Genomic DNA, 20,118 nt, shown 5'->3' with positions numbered 1-20,118 from the left:
TATAACCACCAGTAAATCTGTTCCAACTGCAAACACACATATATACAAAACCTTCAACTCTGCTCTCACTGACCCAAACCCTGATCAGTGGTGAAAGTGTACTCATGGTGACACGTGTGCTACACTACAGCCCCTGTTCCACTGGGCCACCAGGCGGTCAGAACATCACCCACACTGACCTGCATGTCCTTGGCCAGGTTGTAGGCTGTGCGGTAGTCTCCCAGCTGTACGCACAGCTCAAACTTGTGCTCCGTGTCACACGTCACTGCCATGGCTTGAGATTTGAACCCCTGAAACACAAGCACTGCGCGTCAAGATACAAACACACACAGAGAAAAGCAACAACCATCCCCCTAAAAATAACAAAATGAAAAAAGAACACCCCCAACCCCCAAAAAAACAAAACACACAAACAAATCCCCCCACAACAAAGACAACATCCTAAAAACAAAGAGAAAAAGTAAAGAACACCCCCCACACCCACACAAAACAATTAGTCACCCTCCCTCCCTGAATCAACAACAGTCCCTACAGAACACTGACGTGGATGTAGTAAAAGTGTCTATCCAAGAAGTTGGCACCAACATCCATTACTTTAGCTGAGACAGTAAACCTTTCTGTTGTGTGTAACCTAAACTGTCCACGAAGACCCAGGAAAACCAAACCATACACCATCACTCACACACCAAAAATCTCCACCCCTTAACACACCAGGAACGCCCAAACTGGGATATCTAGTCCTCTTGCCACTCAGCCATCCCACCTGTCAAACCATAGCATCACACACCAACCAGCCAACCTACCCACCAAACCCCACCACCCACCTGTTTCTCCAGAAAGTGGGCGACCCGTGTGCGTTGCTCCCTGGGCACGGTGGGCAACACCTTGTCGGCCGTCTCAAAGTCGCGGCGCATGACGGCCGTCTGGTACTCCAGCACAGGACACCAGCAGGGAGTAGCTGACGATGTTCAGCTCTTTGTCACCCAGGTACAGCCGGTTGTCCTTGGGGATGTAGCCCAGCAGGTACATCACCCTGTGCACAGCAGCACAAAGGTCAACGCTTGGTTTTTAGACAGTTCAAGGGTTCACTCTTTCACCACCAAGTTTCTGTGTGAAGAACGCTCCCCAGCGCCAAATATCTTAGAAATGATGCTCTCAGTCGCAGGCTTCGGTTCATATCAAAACAACACAGTGGACTTCAAACTCGGTCAGAGGGCAAAGGTTAGTCACTGATCTATTGGCGGGAAACTGACTGCAGCTGTCCAGCTTTGTTACAATGTGAAAAACGGTCTTATCAACATTTTATGTCTTTTATGTATACATGTTGAATGATTGTGATTTCTGTGTATTGTTTATGTGTTTTACACCACAAAAGAAAATCTCTTGTTGAGATAATAAAGTATTCTGTGTTCTGTACACCTGGGTGGAGTGAGGGAAACAGAGAGTAAAGTGCCTTTCCAAAGGACACAACACAATGCTGAAACGGGTTCTTGAACCCTGGTCACTGGATCAGAAGCCCAACGCCTGATTAAAAAAAAAAAAAAAAATCATTTCATATTTGATTCACTCATACCTCTGACGGGCGCAATAGCCAAGTGGTTAAAGCATATGTGCAGACCTGCTAGTGCCTGAACCCCCTTCGTGTGTATATGCAAGCAGAAGATCAAATACGCACGTTAAAGATCCTGTAATCCATGTCAGCGTTCGGTGGGTTATGGAAACAAAAACATACCCAGCATGCACACCCCTGAAAACAGAGTATGGCTGCCTACATGGCGGGGTAAAAACGGTCATACACGTAAAAGCCTACTCGTGTGCATACGAGTGAACGTGGGAGTTGCAGCCCACGAACGCAGAAGAAGAAGAAGAAGATGATTCACTCACATTTTATTTCTTCCTCTTTTGCTTTCATAGACCTTGACTCCCACCTTCACTCAAATGTAAGAGCGGGCTTTTATGTGTATGACTGATTTTACCCTGCCAGGTAGGCAGCCATACTGTTTTTTGGGGTGTGTGTGCTGGGTATGTTCTCATTTTCATAACCCGCCGAATGCTTTCATGGATTAAAGGATCTTTAACTTGCGTATTTGATCTTCTGCATGCATATACACATGAAGGAGATTCAGGCACTAGCAGGTCTGCACATGTCGACTTGGGAGACAAAAAAAACAAAAAAACTCCACCCTTTAACCATCAGGTTCACTACAATGAGAATTCAAACTCAGAGAAGCATCCAGCATTTTAGCCATCTAGGCATGATACTTGTCACATTAATTTCAAACACTACAGTGTGTGCTGAGGGAACAGGAGGGAAAGGCTTAGTGGAGACAGACTACTGATATTTCCATGCTGCAGTGGGCACATTCAGTATGATTTCATCATTATTGTACTGTATTGTATTGTACTGTATTGTATTGTATTGTACTGCATTGTATTGTACTGCATTGTACTGTATTGAATTGCATTGTATTATACTGCATTGTATTGTACTGTATTGTATTGTACTGTATTGAATTGCATCGTATTGTATTGTATTGTATTGCATTGTACTGTATTGAATTGCATCATATTGTATTGTATTACTGTCACAACAGAATTTGCTATGTGACATTCGTGCCGCTCTCTCCAGGGGCGGCACAACCCGTTCAATTTTCTCATTTTTTTTTTCTGTCTTCAAGTGCAGTTTTCCAGTCAGAAGTGAATTCTTCCACAAAATTCTCTTTCATGCTACACATAGAACCTCAGTTTATTGCCTCATCCGAACGACTCTTGTTATCATTTGTAATGTGACACACCACCTCACCTGTCTAGATGTGCAATGGTGACGATCTCCCCGCCCACGTAGTAGTTGAGGCGGTTGACGCTGTTGGTGTAGATGAAGCAGTCCCCCACCCACAGCCCTGTGCGCACACTCTCGTCAACCTCCGTCAGCACCTGAAACAGTCAGCTAGGTGGTATCAATGTGTGTGTGTGTGTGTGTGTGTAAATGTGTTTGAGTGTGTGTGTATGTGTCTCTGTAAATGCATGTGTGGATGTGCGTGTGCTTGCGTAAGTGTGTGCGAGTTTCCCACTTTCACAAGAACACGGAGCACTCGGGTAGGTGGTATCAATGTGATTCTGTGAATTGCATTGTATTGTACTGCATTGTAAGTTCATGAAAGCGCAGCCTAGTTAAGCAGTTCCAAACCTAAATGGATCCCCCATAGCAGCAACTTGCATCACAACCACCACCATTCAACATCATCAAAATACAATAAACAAAATATCTTAATTTCTGGGGCACACACAAACAACAACAAAAAAACACTAAACATCCAAAAAAACACTAAACATCCAATCGAAAGCTGGCGTACCTCAAAAGCGTCCTCGATGCCATCTTCCGTCACTTTCTCCTTGTCGTCCTTTGCCTGCTCCACGGCCTCAGCACTGTACTTGAGGATGAAGAAAGAATCGTCTGTGGCGATGCACACCAGCTCTCCATTCTCACTCCAGAATATCTGTCCAACAAATACCAAACCTCTTACAGTTCAGAAAATTAGGGTGTGTAAGGAAGAGAATACAAGTTTACAATAATCAGAATTAGACAATACCCTATTATTCAGCATGAGGAATAGTCTACTTCACCATCACTCATCAAGCCTATGTGTGAGAAAATAAAGTTTACAATAATAGGAATATGACACGATCCTATTATTCAGCATGAGGAATGGTCTATACCACCCTCGCTCATGAAGCCTGTTTGAGAAAAAACCATTAACTCTCTCTGGACGAAGGAGTGCGTGAGCATTCCTACATAAAATGTATTCGGTTTCAGATGACGGAATGGAATAGCATTTTCAAGAAATAAAAATCCATCACGCGCTGTACACGTGATTTAGTGATTAGCCAAGCAGAGTGCGCTATTCTGGGTCACTCCACAATCGAATGATATGATTGGCCAGCCTGCCATGTAAGGCCTGTCTCGCACACATGCTGACAAAGTCACTGACCGGTCGTCTGCTCGCGTGCCAGCCTGTTAGCAAAGTGGGCTCTTCTAAAATGTTGTGGAGCAAACAAGGCAGCGACGGCAATGTTTTAGTGTTGCCGAAGTACTTGAAATGCTACAAACTGAAGGGTCGGACATTGAAGAGGTGGATGATGACGAAGAAGAAAGTGAATTAATTGCAGAAAGCGAGCATGGGTATGGTAATTTGGGGTGAAAAATTGGCATTATTTTCTACATATGGCAAAACTGTACAAATAAGATGAGAAATTTGATTTTTTTTATATGTAATAGCTCAACATGTAATAAACCACTTCTGAAAGTTTCACTTTCTTACTCCGTATTTTGTATTTTTTGTAATTTTTTTTCAAACCCTTACAAATGGGCCGTCTGAGGGGAAAAGCAAGGGAGAAAACTTGTTGTCCCGAGTGAGTTAAAATAAAGGGAATAAGACATTATCCTATTATTCAGCAAGGGGCGTGATGGAGATCACACTCACTCACCAAGCCCATCCACTTTTAAAACAAAATTAAAAACATATCTACAATGCTATGCTAAAAGTACCCCCCCCCTCCCCCTCCATTATGCATTCAGTGAGGATTGAAACAAGGTTAGAGCAATGTCAATGCTTGCCATTTCTCAGTTAATAACTTGCCATTTCTCAGTTAATAAACAAACACAGAACACAAAACAAACAACAGCTTGAGATCTCATCGACAATTCAAATGTATGACTCACATTCTTGGGAGTGATTTCAATACGGCGAATCAGGTCGGTGCTCTCCCAGTCATAGAAAGCCAGACCACTGACAGAGCGAACGCCCAGCATGTTGCCTCCATAAATGCCTGAAAACACCAGCAAAATGTTGTTCAATGTATCCTGTGTGTGTGTGTGTGTGTGTGTGTGTGTGTGTCTGACAGCACAAATTCCCAGCATACTGCCTCCTTGAATGCCTTAAAACATCTACTACAGAACGTCCAGTATTGGAACAGTGTCTGTGAGAGGAATGCAAACGTAAATGTAAAATGTTTTATTCAGTTTTCAGACCAACGCCTTAACTGAAGGGGACAATCGTACACTAATCACACAAGCGCATCTTGGAAAAGGACAATGAAGTATGGATAATAATAAGTACAAATATCTTTAAAGAAAACTACTGTATCACTTTCCAGTTTTGTAATCTATGTTCTAACCATACACAATTGTTTCACAGTTTTGTAAATTTTGAGATTAGATTGTAGAATCTCAATCCAGGAGGATGTAAGTAAATCTAATCCAAAGCAGCATGGATTATGAAAATACTTACGCTGAATATGTTTCATCCTAGAGTCATAAACAGCAGGATCAGAATGCAACATGAGTTTCATCTTCCTTGCAATTTTGCTATGAACAATTAAGCATCATATCAACTCTTCTGTCACTTGGGAGAAAAAGTAGAGGAGAAAGGTTCAAGTTTCAATTTCAAGGAGGATAAAGCCAACAAACTTAAACCACCGAGTGAGAATACAAATGACTGAGAAAGTGAAACAGAACATCCCACTGCAGAATGGAAGCACCAATATATGGTCCAAAGGGAAGCAACTTGGTGCAAGGAATAAATCAGTACTGGGAGGACTTTTGTGTTCATGGGCTGCAACTCCCACATTCACTTGTATGCATTGACAAGTGGGCTTTTACGTTTTTATCCTATATGTAGGCAGCCATACTCTGCGCATGGTGGTTATGTTTTTTTTTTCCATAGCCAACCAAACTTTGACATGGATTACATGATCCATAACAAACGTATTTCATCTTCTGCATGCGCACACACACAAAGGGAGTTCAGGCACTAGCAGGTCTGGCCGTATGTTAACCTGGGAGATCAGAAAAAAATCTCCACCCACCCTTCACCCACCACCAGGCACGCTGAAACCAGGAATCGAACTCTGGCGACTGGGGGCACACAGTGTTAAGAGTTCCCATGTTTCCACAATCCCCTTCTCTCTCCTCCCTTACCTTCGGCACCAAAGTCCGGCTTGAAGGACTTCTGCTCCTTGAAATTTTTGAAGATCTTGACCGTGCTGGACCCTTCGCGGATGGCGTAGACGGAGGAGTCGTTGCTCCAGACAAACTCCTGGGCCGACCCGAAGCTCTTGTTCCTGAGGGCCATGGCTGTGTAGATGATGTACTCCCCGTCTCCACACACCACCACAAACCTGAAACATGTGGACTGTTACTGATGTACTCCACACACACCACCACAAACCTGAAACATGTGGACTGTTACTGATGTACTCCACGTCTCCACACACCACCACAAACCTGAAACATGTGGACTGTTACTGATGTACTCCACGTCACCACAAGACCACCACAAACCTGAAACATGTGGACTGTTACTGATGTACTCTACGTCCCCACACACCACCACAAACCTGAAACATGTGGACTGTTACTGATGTACTCCACGTCACCACAAACCACCACAAACCTGAAACATGTGTGGACTGTTACTGATGTACTCCCCGTCTCCACACACCACCACAAACCTGAAACATGTGTGGACTGTTACTGATGTACTCCCTGTCACCACACACCACCACAAACCTGAAACATGTGGACTGTTACTGATGTACTCCATGTCCCCACAAACCACCACAAACCTGAAACATGCGGACTGTTACTGATGTACTCCACGTCCCCACAAACCACCACAAACCTGAAACATGTGGACTGTTACTGATGTACTCCACATCCCCACAAACCACCACAAACCTGAAACATGTGGACTGTTACTGAAGTACTCCTCACAAACCACCACAAACCTGAAACATGTGGACTGTTACTGATGTACTCCACGTCACCACACACCACCACAAACCTGAAACATGTGGACTGTTACTGATGTACTCCACGTCCCCACACACCACCACAAACCTGAAACATGTGGACTGTTACTGATGTACTCCACGTCACCACACACCACCACAAACCTGAAACATGTGGACTGTTACTGATGTACTCCACGTCACCACAAACCACCACAAACCTGAAACATGTGGACTGTTACTGATGTACTCCACGTCCCCACAAACCACCACAAACCTGAAACATGTGGACTGTTACTGATGTACTCCACGTCCCCACACACCACCACAAACCTGAAACATGTGGACTGTTACTGATGTACTCCACGTCACCACAAACCACCACAAACCTGAAACATGTGGACTGTTACTGATGTACTCCACGTCCCCACAAACCACCACAAACCTGAAACATGTGGACTGTTACTGATGTACTCCACGTCCCCACAAACCACCACAAACCTGAAACATGTGGACTGTTACTGATGTACTCCACGTCACCGCAAACCACCACACACCTGAAACATGTGGACTGTTACTGATGTACTCCACGTCCCCACACACCACCACAAACCTGAAACATGTGGACTGTTACTGATGTACTCCACGTCCCCACACACCACCACAAACCTGAAACATGTGGACTGTTACCTGTGTCAAAATGAATTATGATGATGAAGCTGAGTGGTAGTGATTGTACTTGAGGAGTACAAATGTTCCAAAGGTTCTGCTTATTTAAAGCATAGCAACAGGGCATGTCAACTTGAGTGTGTGTGTGTATTTGTGACTGCGTGTGTGCCTTGCATGTGTGCACATGTGCGTAAGAAAGGCAGAGCCTGGATCTAGTGCAAGCACACACACACACACACACACACATGTGAACATGCATAATCACTGTTGCGCCCAAGCGTTTGCCACTGCAAAGAGACTAGCATCAAACTGCCAGCTCAAGTCCAATTTCATTTGTTTTCTTCGTTTTTCCACATCAGTATTGCAGGGGAACGTGACAAGTCTGTAAACTCCCTGGGGATGAAATGGGTTAAACTCAAGTGGCAGGCAGAGAACAAGTTAAAATCAAATCACGGTGCTTGGAGCCTCACCGACCACTAAGGCCATTCCAAGGCTATCACCACGTTAGCATCTACTTCAAGTCAAGAGTATGGATGACAGTCAGTCCTTTTCAACTATGACCATCAGAACAGCAGGGGAGGCATCTGCTGTCCCGACTATCTGGGCCAGAATTTGATTATAGTGGAGAGTGTCTTGTTGAAGTTACATCCCCACTCTCTCTGCCATGAGGGTTTTGGGAGAGTCATAGTCCTTCACAAAAGATTATCCTGTAAATGATTTCCCATTGCAAGTCAAGAGTAAAAGAAGCTGACAAGGCAGGCGTGACCCTGACCTTCCGTTGGGGTTGTGCTGGATGGTCTGGGGGTACACCTCACAGCTGCCCATGTCCTTGACGGCCAGAGGGAGGCGCTCCCCATCCTTGATCTCCTGGTCCCCCATGGCTTTGATGTTGGCCTGCTGGATCTCTGAGTGCTTCGCCCAGATGATCTTGCCGCTCGAGTCCATTGACATGGCCGGCTCCTCGCGGCCCAGCTGCCCACCACACACACAGAGAAAATGGTTAGGGTTCACAATCACAGAGCTGGGAGGGTGTGGGGGGGGTTGGGGGGAGAGTGGTACGGAGTGGGGGGGGGGGTGTAGTGCAGTAAACATTTTCTTTCAGACAAGAAAATCATTTTGTAACAACATCAACAAGAATAAAACCAACCAACAACAACCATAAAAAAGTAAAATTAATGTACTGTCATTTTATCAAAGTGTGAATGTTTTATTTATTATAATATTCATGTATATTTTGTTTAGTATTTCAATTTACAAAACATTTTTTTTAGTGGCTGCTATTCAAACAATTTTTTTTCAAACCAGAAGAGGATCTTGTAGTTTTTCTGTTGATATATATATATATATATATATATATATATATATATATATATATAGAGAGAGAGAGAGAGAGAGAGAGAGAGAGAGAGAGAGAGAGAGAGAGAGACATGAAGATATAGAGAGATATAGGTATATAGATAGATATACAGACAGATTTTTTTTTCAACTTAAAATATCCATATACATGCACACAAACACACGTGCACAAACACAAACAGAGCACTTACCTTGATGATGATGCTGCCCTCATCGTACCCCAGAGCCACGTTGTTGGAGCCTTTCTGACAGGCAATGGTCCACACTCGCTCCAGCCCGTAGTTCAGAGTGCTCTCCAGGCGGTACGTGTTGGCATGCCATATACGTACAGTGCCTGTGATGAGTATATATAAAGTGTATTTACATATTTATACTATAGGTATTTGAATTATCAATTTACATACCTATAGGTACGTGTTGGCGTGCCAGATACGTACAGTGCCTGTGATGGGCATACAAAATGTGAACATACATATCTATGAGTGTTTGTATTTACGAATTTATAGGTACTTGTTGTTGGCGTGCCTGATACGTACAGTGCCTGGCGATGGGTATATATAATATGAATTTACATATCTATGGGTATTTGTATTTACAAATCTATATGTACATGTTCTTAGCGTGTCAGATACATACAGTACCTGGTGATGGGTATATATAATGTGAATTTACATATCTATGGGTATTTGTATTTACTAATCTATAGGTACATGTTGTTGGCGTGCCAGATACATTCAGTGCCTGGCGACTGGTATATGTAATGTGAATTTACATATCATAAATTGTATTTACATATCTGAAGGTACGTGTTGGTGTGCCAGATACACTGCCTGGCCATGGGCAATGGGGATATGTTACATGAGTGTATCCACATATCTGTGCGTGCGTGCGTGCGTGAGTGCTGGCATGCCAGATGTGTACAGTGCCTGTTGAGCAATGGGGAAATTCAGATATATATTGTACACATATGTACTATGTGTAATCATTTTGGTTTCTGTTTAAATCCTCTTGAAAACAGTTCAGTCAGTATCAGAGGCATGTCCTAATGTATACACACTTCATAATGAATGCACACCGGAAAAAAATAGGCCACACCTAAAATCTTAATCCCTGAATAAAAACATTCTGAGTTCTGAGCTTCTACTCTCTGTGTCTCTTCTTTTCTCTCCCTCTCTCTTCTCATTTCTTCCCCTAAACAGGCCATGAGGAAATGACATTTATATTCATGTCCATGAGTAAGGCTGTGCTGCGTGTCACTTGTTTCAGTATGCATAAAACTGTTTGCTCCTGTGTGTCCAACTAGTGGGTTACTCACATGAATACAACTGTACTTGGGCTTAATATGAGGAGTTCAAGTTATACTCCCAGTTTGGATAAATATACTAACCATGTCAAACTGATGTAAACCAGGCCTATCTGTTTGCTTTCTTGGCCAAAAATTATCGAGGCAACTCAGCGATATGACATCTCGTCATTAGACCACCGTCTGCTAGCCAATGAAATGCCGTTTCCGGCAGGAGGTAAACATCCATTCTCAATGGCCGCCATTTTTCAGATAAGTGACATTATCGATTCGCTCTGTCATTGCCAACCTTTTATGCATTAGAAATGTTATTTTCATGTATGTTTGTTGTTTGTTGTGGCTTTTCATCTTGGGATTCATATGTCTTACATCCTTTGCATCTGTTTGTGACGTTTTATTCGATGTTTTGTTTTGTGAACTTTGTCTTGCTCTCCTCTCTCCTTTGGTCGTTGTTGACTGTTCCTGACTTTCTTCTACTTACGGGCTTGCTGCAATACTTGGGAATAACATGTCCCCATTGCAGAGCATCGCTAACCATTCCGGCGATTGCCGAACCCGTGAGGTTGGGATAGTGCTCTTTCCTTTCCCTTTCCTCTTCCTCCAGGCCAACAGGGTGATCAATGATTACAGCAGGGTTCGAATTTAGCGGGTGCTCGGGTGCAAATGCTACGAAGAGTTGGCTCAGGCACGTAAATTTTCTATCAAGAGTGCCCAGTTGACACTCAAAAACTGATAGAGGCGAAAGAAAATCAATTAAAAGACACACCAAGAAAGCAAGCTCGAACGTGGTCAATCGAAATGTAAAGTGTCGTCTGCTGCAGCTCGCTTTGCGGAGTAGCATCTTTGTGCGTTCGCGATCAGATGTTGATGTTCATGGCGTGTTAGTGACGAACGATGTTTCCCATGTTCAATGTTAAAAAAAGGCTCCCGAAACAGAGACGAAAGCTCAGGATGACAAAACGAATAAACAGCAGGAGTACGGATCAAAGCGTCAGCACGTGAGCTCAGGATGACAAAACGAATAAACAGCAGGAGTACGGATCAAAGCGTCAGCGCGTGTACAATGAAGCCTGGCAGAAAGACTTTCCTTGGCACACCGTTGAAACAAAGGAAGATTGTATTTCATTTTATTATGCTGGCACCCAAAACCACAATAGGGCACTCAAATGTTTTGTCCAGAGTGCCCGACTGGCACTCAAAATAAGAATTTAAATTCTTAAGCCCTGATACGGCCCAGCATAGTAAACAGGGCGATGAGCCACAAAGATGTAGGATGAACACTTTACTCAGGTGCCTACCGTCTTCAGAGCCAGTCAGGATGATGGGCAGCTCTGGGTGGAAGGCCACAGCAGCGATGTTCTGAGCGTGACCCTCCAGGGTTTGAACGCACGTCTTGTTCTGTCAACACACACACACACACACACGAATGTCAGAATCTAAATGTTTTTTGCCAGGCTTCACCAAAAGTTCTTTTGAATGTGTTATTAACAATTCCAATATGTTATCTGTTGTTGCAGAAAGTTTGCTGCGTAGTCCAATAGGACATTTGCTATAGCTGTTTGATGTTGGCGTTCATAACGTTTCCATTTTCCCTAGCGTTATCTCTCCCTATTCACCCTCCACACATACACACTTTTACCCCCTACCCCCCTCCCACAACCCCTACCCCCAGGTTCCCCCCCCCCCCTTGTCTAATATCACTTCAAGTGGAAAGATGTTAAACTGAAGATGACGACACACGGTGAGGGTTTGAGACACTGTATGATAGTCAGTCGTGTCCCACTATGACCATCAGAACAGCAGAGGAGGCAACTACTGTGCCAACTGCTCTGGGTTATATAATTTGATTATAGTGGTGAGCATCTTGCCCAAATTACATCCCCACTCTCTCAGCCAAGACTGCTTTAGAACAGTCAGCGTTGGGAAGATTCCTGAAGGCCAAGCAGCTCCCAAGGCTGCACTACTGTCTTGCCTCACAGCAGTATGTAAATGTACAATTATCATTTTTCTTATTATCACTGTCATCATTATTGATATTTTGCACCTCTATTGAAGAGGAAGTTTGAAATCTGAATCTTTGTTGATACTTAGTTCTAGGGAGTGTAAAATCCTTGCCCTAACCATGCCAAGTGCATTACCACCAGGTCAACGATCCACAAATAACTGCATTTTCGTGTGCACGTACACAAGCTGTCAATATATTCATAAGCACACCAAAAAAAAAACCAACAAAAAAAACAAAAACAAAAAAAACACAAAAAACACACACAACAAAACAACAACAAAAAAACAAAAACAAACCCAAACCAAACTATGAACACAGCAGACCTGTTTATCTGATATTTATTTGTGTTTGGTGTATTCTTGTCAAAAAAATGGTGTAATCCTCCTCACAGTAATGTACCAAGCAAACACATCCAAAAACTGTGATTCACAAACTTCCACAATACAAATGAATCATTTCATCATTGCAGATTTCACATTTTTATCGTATATCACAGGTATGTGCTCTCACCTGGTAGTCCCAGATCTTGACCAGACGGTCATCAGCACCAGAGATGAGGTAGGGCTTGTCTCCCCCTGTGTAGTAATCCACGCAGTTGGCTCCCTTCTCGTGGCCGTCCAGAGTGAAGTTGGGCGTGGGAGAGCCCAGCTGCCACACCTACTCACACACAGACATGACCCAGTAACTACACACACATGACCCAGCAACTACACACACATGACCCAGTAACTACACACATATGACCCAGTAACCTACACACACAGACAAACAATTTCAAGCATTAATCATCCAAACAAGTCACATACAGCTTCACTCACTCAGGAACACATAAAAGTCAGTTCCTCATAACCATACAGGACCTTCAACATGAAGAAATACAATATCAGTAATCATACACAGAACACAAAGAAAATCTCTTGATCTACAAAAAACTATTTTACACAGAAGGAGAGGAGACGGGTTTGGGGAGTGGGCTGGATGTGACCCACAGTACAGAGAAGAGGTGGGGTCAGGGGTCAAGGTTCAAGGGTGTGGGGTGTGGCTGGATTGACCCACAGTACAGAGAAAAGGAGGGGGTCAGGGGTCAGGGGTGTGGGTGGCTGGATGTGACCCACAGTACAGAGAAACATGGGTCAGAGTTCAGGGGTCAGGGGTGTGGGTGGCTGGATGTGACCCACAGTACAGAGAAGAGGTGGGGTCAGGGGTCAAGGTTCAAGGGTGTGGGGTGTGGCTGGATGTGATCCACAGTACAAAGAGGTGGGGGTCAGGGTTCAAGGGTGTGGGGTGTGGCTGGATTGACCCACAGTACAAAGAGGTGGGGGTCTGGGCTCAGGGGTCAGGGGTGTGGGTGGCTGGATGTGACCCACAGTACAGAGAAGAGGTGGGGGTCAGGGTTCAGGGGTCAGGGGTGTGGGTGGCTGGATGTGATCCACAGTACAAAGAGGTGGGGGTCAGGGTTCAGGGGTGTGGGTGGCTGGATGTGACCCACAGTACAGAGAAGAGGTGGGGGTCAGGGGTCAGGGGTGTGGGTGGCTGGATGTGACCCACAGTACAGAGAAGAGGTGGGGGTCAGGGGTCAGGGGTGTGGGTGGCTGGATGTGACCCACAGTACAGAGAAGAGGTGGGGGTCAGGGTTCAGGGGTCAGGGGTGTGGGTGGCTGGATGTGACCCACAGTACAGAGAAGAGGTGGGGGTCAAGGTTCAGGGGTGAGGGGAGTGGGTGGCTGGATGTGCTGACCGTACCTTGATGGACCTGTCAAGGGAGGCAGAGGCGAACTGGTTGTTGTCCTTGGGGTTGATGACGATCTGCATGACGTAGTGCGAGTGGCCCTCAAACACCTGGGTGCATGTCCACTTCTTGTCCCAGTCCCACAGCTTGATCAGCATGTCGTCTGCACACACACACACACACACACACACACACACACACAATCACACACATGCGCACACACACACATTGTTTATTTCATAAACGATGGAAGACAGAAAGGGACATTATTCCCCGAACGTATTATTAAAGAAAAAATACCGAAATCTTCACCTTGCTATACAAGATTAATAACCTCTACTTTCTTCCATATAAAACTTGATGCGCTGAAGGCAAAATATAGTAAAAATGTTATGTGCATTTGTGGTAAGCAGTTCGACTTGCATCATAGTTTGTTTCAATGTCAGCAGTTACGTATCTTCTTGCCCAAGTATTTCACAGAGAGTAACTATTCTGCAGATGATTTTGGGGAAGTTATTTTTAAGTTATTTCTAACGAGGTTCTTTTAGTAGAACTTTCAAAGGCATTAGTTCATAGCCCTATTTCTACATTCCTTTAATGTACTTCTTAATCATGTTAATGGTTTTAGTTATTATCATCATTATTGAATTGTTACTGTTAAAGCTAATTTCATGTTAGTTATGCATTTCGTAGTAGTTTTCTACCTTTTCTGTTTTATTCTGACTTCTCTTTCCCCTCTCCCTACCCCTCCCCACCCCCCTTTTTTTTTCTTCTTCTTTTTATTAAAATTTTATTTTATTTTATTTATTTATTTATTTATTTTTATCATCTAATATCACTAATAGTGAAAAGACACTAAAGAACGAACACACACAATCACACACACTTATTCAAGCAGTTTGCACAGGGCAGGAATCCACACCCTTGTTGGAGTCTGCACCAGTGGGTCACGGTGCAGTATGTGTAATTTATTTTCATCAGTGACAAGCGCATACTGGCATTTAAACACTTGGCAACGACAGCTCCAGCATATATTGCATTGTTCTGTACACATTTTTCTGTGTGAAATATAAATGTGTTTTTATTCTTATGTTATTATCATTATTACAGACAAGCAGACAGACAAGCTGAGCAAACACAAACATATTTCATATTATTATCATAATTACAGACAGACAGACAGACAGACATACCACTGCTGGTGAGGATGTAGGGCTGGGTGGGGTGGACGGCGATGGAGCGAAGGTAGTCGGAGTGAGCCTCAAACTGGTGCACACGCTCCAGCGTGTTGTAGTTGAACACCCGGACATGCATGTCATCCTGTGGTCAGTAACAGTTTAGCTTCAGTTTCTGAGAGACAGAGAGAAAGACAGAGAGAGAGAGAGAGAGACAGACAGACAGACAGACAGACAGAATGAATTATCCAAAATACAACTGAGCAAAACTCTTGCCTTTGAATCAATCTGGTAGAAAATAAAAGATCAAATTATTCTGCTGCTGTTCCCACATATTGTTTTGCATAATATACAGTATATATAAAAATATATGATTACAAATTTGATATACATATAGACTTCCACAAGCCCCAGTCTTTCGATGAAACCGCTATAACTAAAATGCAGAATCCAGAATAAAAACAAAACAAATAAAAACAAACAAACAAAACAAAACAAAAAAAACCAAAAAAAAACCCACACACACACCACTGACTTGAATATTCTCAAAGAGACAAACACAAACATATATTACAAATTTGATATACATTTACTAATTTAGACTTCCACAAGCCCCAGTCTTTCGATGAAACTGCTATAACTAAAATGCAGAATCCAGAAAAAAACAACAACAAACAAACAAAAAAACAACAACATTAACACCTCCCTTCTCTCTTTGTTACACTGATTTAAGTACACATATATCAGGATGTTGGTCTCTCACACACATATATGCACACACACACACACAAACACAGAGTCAAACAAATATATAAGAAAAAACAACAACAACAACAACAAAAAACAGCCCTCACCGATCCAGTGATGACCCAGTTCTTTCTGGCCACAAAGCGAGCAGCTCGGACTGGTAACTCGCACACCTCGAATGACTTGATGAGTTGCTGTCAGCCGTAGGAGAACAAGCGTTAAGACCAAAACTTCATCAACAAATCGAATTCATTACATTCACTCAGAAACAATATCCACACATGCATACAGTTGTACCACTTACTGAGTTGACCATTCAGTTTGAATTAGTTACAATTTTCAAAGTGAAACGATCATGTTAACTTCCCAGAAGCTATTCAACCAAAATAGCAATTTCTTTTAGACATGAAACATTTGAGGAATAAATTCATTGGCAGTCAAACAATAAAACTGATAATGATGATCAACATAAAGGTTAATTTTCTTGTAACAGAACAATGAGTACAGATAGTTTAATACATATCCAAAAGAATGCTTAGTCATACACATGCATACACACTATTTCAGAAGAAAAAAAAGAAAAAAAAAAGAAAGAAAAGAAACAGGACTGCAAATTATCTTCTCTCTCTCTCTCTCTCTCTCTCTCTCTCTCTCTGTCACAAGAGCAACCATTCAGACACACATTCATCTGCGCATACACCTTATCAATAGTTTAGCCTTCCATGAAAGAAAATAAAAAAATAAATTACATCAAATTCAATGCAAAGGGATCAATTATAATTTTAAACATTTCCTGTTTTTGTATCAATTCAGACGAAAATAATCTTTTAAAGAGTTTTTTCCCCTTTAAACTATACACCATTACTGAACAGTACCACAGTCTGTCTCTGTTATAATTTCATCTATTTCTTAAAATAACATTGGAAACCAAAAATAAAGTTAACGCTAACAGCAAATGTTTCTGACAAATTTCATCCTGCATAAACACACATACTGTTAGTATACAGATATAATATTCATTGTCCATCTAAGAAATGAGAAGAAGGAGGAGATGAAGAAGAACAAGAAAAAGAAGAAGAAGAAATGCAATAAATCATTTATGCAATAAATCATTTATCTACACTGCTCAATGCTCTACAGTATATTGAATATATGTCAAATTTACTCAAGATCAAAAAGCACACATTTTTTCTCATTTACCAGAGTTAGTCAAAAGTGATGCACATACATCACACAGTGTGAAAGGTGTGCAGAATGTAGTAGTTTGAAGAGACTTGTTTTTACAATATTACAAGAAAGGTGAAAAAACAATGGATTATAAACAGAAACATTCTAAATTTAGTAAATGTATACACCAAAACCCAAGAACCACACCCATCAGTAAAATGAAACAAACAAAACAAAACAAACAGATATTCTCTCAACCATTCTAACACCTCACAAAGGAACAAACAACCAGTAACTGAGATGCCTTGTATAATTTGTACACCAAATCTGGCACTCTCGACGCTCACAACACTCACACACACCAGACAACGATACCTGAGACTCGTAGTTCCAGATGTGAACATTTCCATTGTAGAGACTGGCCAACATCCACGGCTCCGAAGGGTGAAGGTCAACACACTTCACACGGTCGGAACGGGCCGACAGCTTACGCTTGATGTCTAACCGCAGGGGCTATACTCAGCCAGGGTGGCAAGTCAAACAGTGTAACCATGTCAGTTGGCTTGTCAGGTATCATTTAAAATTGATAAATAAACCATTTCTTCTGATATACTGTCAACACTATTTTTCTTTGCTCCAATTTATATTGACACAGTTAGCACTATCTTTGTTTCCTTGAATGTATATTGTCTGGTGTTTTGTGTCTACTGCAGCTTGTTTTCAATCATTTTATTCCATTACCATGTTTTCCATCTGTAGTTTGTAGTCAGATGTAAAAAGGAAGTGGGAAGGGTGGTTTCGGGTGGTGAGGGGGCTGACACTTGTGGAGAGAGACAGAGAGAGAGAGAGAGAGAGAGAGAGAGAGAGAGAGGAAGGGGTGTGTGTGTGTGAAGAGAATCATCTTAACCACTTAAGTCAATACAACTTAGCAAAATTCTTGCCTTTGAATCAGTCTGGTAGGAAATGAGAAATCAAATTATTCTGTTGCTGTTGCCACATATTTTTTTGCATACAGTATACCTGTACAAATGTTAGTTTCTCCTTAATTCTTACTAATCTTAGACATGCTACAGCTCAGCACCATTCTTTTTTCTAATATTTTTTTTTCTCTGTCTCAGTCTGCAAGAGTATAAATTTTGTTTTACTATCAAAGTTGGCAATTCTACAGAATTTTGCCAGTGACAACCCTTTTGTTCCTGCAGGTTCTTTTTCATGAACTAAGTGCCTAGTGCACACAGGATCTCTGTTTACCGTCTTGTCAAAAATGCAATCAAAAAAGCTCTGCAAATTTGTGGACAATCTCATAAGAAAGAATAATATATATTTTTTTTTTTTTAAAGCATAATGAAAATCCTTTAAATGAACAAACAAACAAAACATCAAAACAGAAGACACACACAAAGTCTGCAATCCTATACATGTATCAATGATGTTTTTTTTTTCTTTTCACTTCCCAATTCAAAGAAATCACTCACAAACACTGAAATGAAAATCAACGTCTATCTTATTTCAGGCCTTTTAGTTGTACAATCATATCCTGAAGAGTACAGAGTTCTGATTAAAATCAGTGGACTAAAATATCACTCAAAGAAAACAATTCACAATTTTCATCAAAGCTGTCTGTGTCTTCTTATCACACTGGTGTAGTTCCCCGTTTTGTCCCGACAACCATCCATTCAAAAGTCCAGCCACAGTGTGTGGCCAGTCTGCCACGAAGATGTTCACATCTGTGGAACGTTGACCTCATGAAAGAAGAAATCACTGAAGTCTCAAGATAATATTCATGGTATAAAACATTCATGGAGCTCACTTTTCAAAGCCAGAACTGGTCAATGAAAACAATGAGGAAACAACATACACACATGCATAAACACACACACACAGTACACATACACACACACACCCAGCACACACACACACACACAGACATACACAGACTAACGAGGTGCGTGCATGCATACACACTCACACATGTGTATATAACTTACACACACACTAACACACACATAAGAAACGTACATGCACACACTCACAAACATGAACAGGGCCAATGCATTATAAATAAAAGCCATGAAACACATGCAATATGGAAGATCTGACAATTATTCTTTATGGATTGAAAAGATCTTGTGGCTACCAAAGAAAAAACAAAAACAAAGAAACAAAACAAAGGCCAATGAACAAGCAAGCAGACAGACAGATCTATACAATTAAGTCAAACCAAATGAAACTGATCAATTCATTATGCTGTTTACCTTAAATGTGTGTGGTTATATATACATAATACAAACACAAACATGCAAGTTCATAGTTCAAGTAACTTTGTGAAAAAAAGAAGAAAGAAAGGAGAAAAAATCAGAACAGACTGTGACAGAAATCATATGGATATACTGAAAGAGAGAGAAAGAGAGAGAGAAAGAGAGAGAGAGAGAGAATACAGAGAATAGAGAGACAGAGAGAGAGAGAGAGAGCTCTAGAGGAGTGACACTGGAAGGAGTGAGGGAGATCTTATAATTTATGAGTACACCACAAACTGAGTGAAAAAAGGAGGCAAACAAATAAAAAATAAATAAAAACCAAGAAAACAAATAAATGAATTATTAATAAAAAAAAAAAACAAAAAAAAAACAAGTAGAAAGTTCTACAAGCTATATAAAAGTCACACACATGCAATACAGTTAGAAATAAAACAGGGTTAGCAGTGAGCTCCATGAGATATTGTGTGCAAAGTCACCTGATTTTCCAAGTTCCAGATGTGAACGTTCCCATTGAACAGACTGACCAGCATCCATGGCTCAGACGGATGGAGATCGGTCGATTTGACACGATCTGATCTCGCTGATAGCATACGCCTGATGTCTAACCTTAGAGGCTACATTCGACATGGGGAGTAATTAGCAGCACAGAATGTTTCATTAGTTTCAATTCAAAATCAGCATAGTATCCAAGACCCAGAATGCTTAGTAATGTAAATTATACATACCATGTTTTGACTCATTTTTATTTTCCTAATCACAGCATGTAATGATACATGACTTCATACCATTGATTACCACATTAGCCTGCATGTACATGTATACAGGCATGCTGTATACAAGGGCAAATGAATGAATAATATGCATACGTGTGTGTGCGTGTGGTGTGTGTGTGTGTGTGTGAGTGTGTGTTTAAGTATGTG

At 41.9% G+C, this 20,118-nt stretch overlaps 1 protein-coding gene across 1 annotated transcript in view; it reads right to left on the bottom strand.

The window, feature by feature from the left end:
• LOC143287591 (coatomer subunit beta'-like) overlaps nucleotides 1-20,118 on the bottom strand; it is a 39,761-nt gene that overhangs the window by 19,103 nt on the left and 540 nt on the right. Inside the window, 15 exon segments of the mRNA XM_076595700.1 lie at nucleotides 180-290; nucleotides 825-938; nucleotides 940-1,033; nucleotides 2,804-2,934; nucleotides 3,354-3,497; nucleotides 4,721-4,827; nucleotides 5,978-6,177; nucleotides 8,231-8,430; nucleotides 9,006-9,148; nucleotides 11,416-11,515; nucleotides 12,633-12,779; nucleotides 13,866-14,014; nucleotides 15,045-15,171; nucleotides 15,881-15,967; nucleotides 17,316-17,453. Coding sequence (XP_076451815.1) covers nucleotides 180-290; nucleotides 825-938; nucleotides 940-1,033; nucleotides 2,804-2,934; nucleotides 3,354-3,497; nucleotides 4,721-4,827; nucleotides 5,978-6,177; nucleotides 8,231-8,430; nucleotides 9,006-9,148; nucleotides 11,416-11,515; nucleotides 12,633-12,779; nucleotides 13,866-14,014; nucleotides 15,045-15,171; nucleotides 15,881-15,967; nucleotides 17,316-17,453 — 1,992 coding nt within the window.

Source organism: Babylonia areolata, chromosome 11 (genome assembly GCF_041734735.1).
Source record: "Babylonia areolata isolate BAREFJ2019XMU chromosome 11, ASM4173473v1, whole genome shotgun sequence".
Classification (NCBI taxonomy): Eukaryota; Metazoa; Mollusca; class Gastropoda; order Neogastropoda; family Buccinidae; genus Babylonia; species Babylonia areolata.
Note: the sequence above shows the minus strand (reverse complement) of the source record. Positions and strands in the feature narration are given on the sequence as shown.